Source organism: Sinocyclocheilus anshuiensis, unplaced genomic scaffold, assembly GCF_001515605.1.
Source record: "Sinocyclocheilus anshuiensis isolate Anshui unplaced genomic scaffold, SAMN03320099.WGS_v1.1 scaffold1843, whole genome shotgun sequence".
Classification (NCBI taxonomy): Eukaryota; Metazoa; Chordata; class Actinopteri; order Cypriniformes; family Cyprinidae; genus Sinocyclocheilus; species Sinocyclocheilus anshuiensis.
Genome location: NW_015552675.1, coordinates 312,293 through 314,674, shown reverse-complemented (window position 1 = coordinate 314,674; position 2,382 = coordinate 312,293). Strand labels below are relative to the sequence as shown.

Below are 2,382 nucleotides of genomic sequence, written 5' to 3'. Positions count from 1 at the left end.
TACTGACACACACACACACACATATATATCGGAGTTCACGCAGCTCACAAATCCAGGAGAAAAGAAACTTGTCAACGCTGCCCCACGACATTTATTAATAACAGTTTAAATACTGAATCGCTACATTATATTTTCCAGCAACGAGAGGATAAAATCGATGTTTTTGAAGTAAACTCACTCTAAAAAGAGAAACACACAGATGCGCACATGCAACTTTCATCTCTCTCTCTCTCTCTCTCTCGAATTTGCAATATTTGAGAAAAGGGTTTAGCGATTTCTAATTATTGGGGGGACTAGCCCCCCCTCAGTGTCTATGGTGGTTATCGCCCTGACCAGACATGAAAATATGTTGTGGCACTATTGTGCAGTAACGATATGACGTTAGCAAAATTTAGCAATTTTTTGCAAACATTTCCCGGTCTCGAAAAATCTTAATTTGAAGGGCTATCTGGCCCTTCCCCTACCCCTCAAACCAAATGAGAATCGAGACAGGGAAGGGATAAGGGGTAGAAAAAGGGATTGGGCCTTAGTTTTTTGACCGGGTGCCGGGTGGAAGGGCCCTACCGGCCGATGGACGAGGAACAGCATGATTTGGGGTGCTTGATCAGGAGGGCTCATACCACTTCTTGACGGGAGCAGCTCGCAGCATCAGACTGGTGAGCCCTACCGACCGATAAAGGAGGAGCAGCGTGTTTGGGCTGTCAGACCGGGGGCCCGTACTGCCTCCAACGGGAGCAGCTTGCAGCGCTGGGAAGATGGGCCCCACTAGACGACAGACGAGGTGCAGCGTGATTTGGGAAGCCTGATCAGGAGGGCTCACACCGCTTCTTGATGGGAGCAGATCACAGCGTCAGAGGGGTGAGCCCTACTGGTCGATGACGGAGTGGACGAGGCTCGAATCGACTGACCGGGAAGGTCCACACGCAGCTTTAACGGGAGCAATTCACGGCGTCAGATGGGTGGACTTTACCGGCCGATGGATGGGTTGAACTAAATTTGGAGTGCCAGCCGCAAGAGTTTTGCTGCGTCCAACGGGAGTTCAATACTCACGGCATTGGACAGGTAAGCCTCGCTAGTGGATGGACGGAAAAGCCAAGGTTTTCCTGACCCGGGAGGCTCTCGTAGTTCAATACTCATGGCATCGGATGAGTGAGCCTCGCCGGTAGTCGAGAGAGAAACATATTTGTTCCACCAGGAGTGATCTTGCAGCATCTGCCAGGGAATTCAACACTCAGAACAATTTGAGTTGTCTAGAAGGGTAGATGCTATGAGGATTACTTTGCGTAATTGTTTGACAAATCCAATAAGCTGCTTCTGATAACACGTCAGAAAATCTTGGTGCTGCTCTGCATCCAAAAGTTAAGCGTACGACAAAATAGAATTTCCCATACCAGCCTACCCCAAATAAGTGCCATGAATCTGGATGGATAGGCATAGCTTTGAAAGCTGAGGTGATGTCAACTTTTGCCAGCCAAGCAGAGAGGCGGCACCAGAGAATTTTGAACGCAGGTGCTGAGGTGGTGCTAGCTCATTGACGGGGAGCTGGGCAATTCAGGGCTCCAGACTCATTCTTCCCACTGGTCGCTCTTTTGCGACTAACTTTCTCAGTTGGTCGCATGAGCAAAAGGTTTTTTTTCTTTTTTTTTTCTTGCTACAACATAGGATTAATCAATGCATGCTGATAAACTTAAATCATAGTTTATAGCAGTGGTTCCCAAACCTGTCCTGGAGGCCCCCCTGCCCTGCACCTTTTGTATGTCTCCCTTATCGAACACACCTGATTCCACTTATCAGCTCGTTAGTAGAGACTGCAAGAACTAAATTGGGTGTGTCTGATTAGGGAGACATACAAAATGTGCAGGGCAGGGGGTCCTCCAGGACAGGTTTGGGAACCACTGGTTTATAGGATATATGGAAACGAAAGTGGTTAACATTCAACCCGTTCTTTTTCATCAGTAGTAGTATTTGTGATTTGAATTTTGTGAACGGGAGTTCCTCTTTTCCTATGTTATAAGCCGGGCTTCGGATGCTTTCACTTTCGATTTCGCGATCTTGTCACGTTTTACAATAAAAGATAATTGTCTGTTTTGCTTAAATCTATATACCTTTCACTTTTTAAGACTAAAACAAAAGATGGATTCATTGTTATTTTTAATTAAAAAGCACAACAACAATAAAACAGTAAGATACAATGACAAACTAGCTTACAAAATGTTTATTAACAAAAACGAATAAGATGAGGCATGGCACAAGCCACATGCTGTATTATATACCGACTAATAAATTACAGAACGTTTAGCAAACACTGAGGAATCAAAAAAAAGAGAGCCTCCATAGCATAAGGTGAAGTAAACAGCAAAGATAAGCTTTTCAAAATGAAAA

General features: G+C 45.2%; 1 protein-coding gene across 1 annotated transcript in view; it reads right to left on the bottom strand.

Moving 5' to 3' along the window:
* Positions 1-604: 604 nt before the first annotated feature.
* LOC107667475 (extracellular calcium-sensing receptor-like) overlaps positions 605-2,382 on the bottom strand; it is a 15,836-nt gene continuing 14,058 nt past the window's right edge. Inside the window, exons 5-6 of the mRNA XM_016459144.1 lie at positions 1,034-1,212; positions 605-827 (exon numbers count right to left, since the gene is read on the bottom strand). Coding sequence (XP_016314630.1) covers positions 605-827; positions 1,034-1,212 — 402 coding nt within the window. The remainder of the gene's footprint in view (positions 828-1,033; positions 1,213-2,382) is intronic.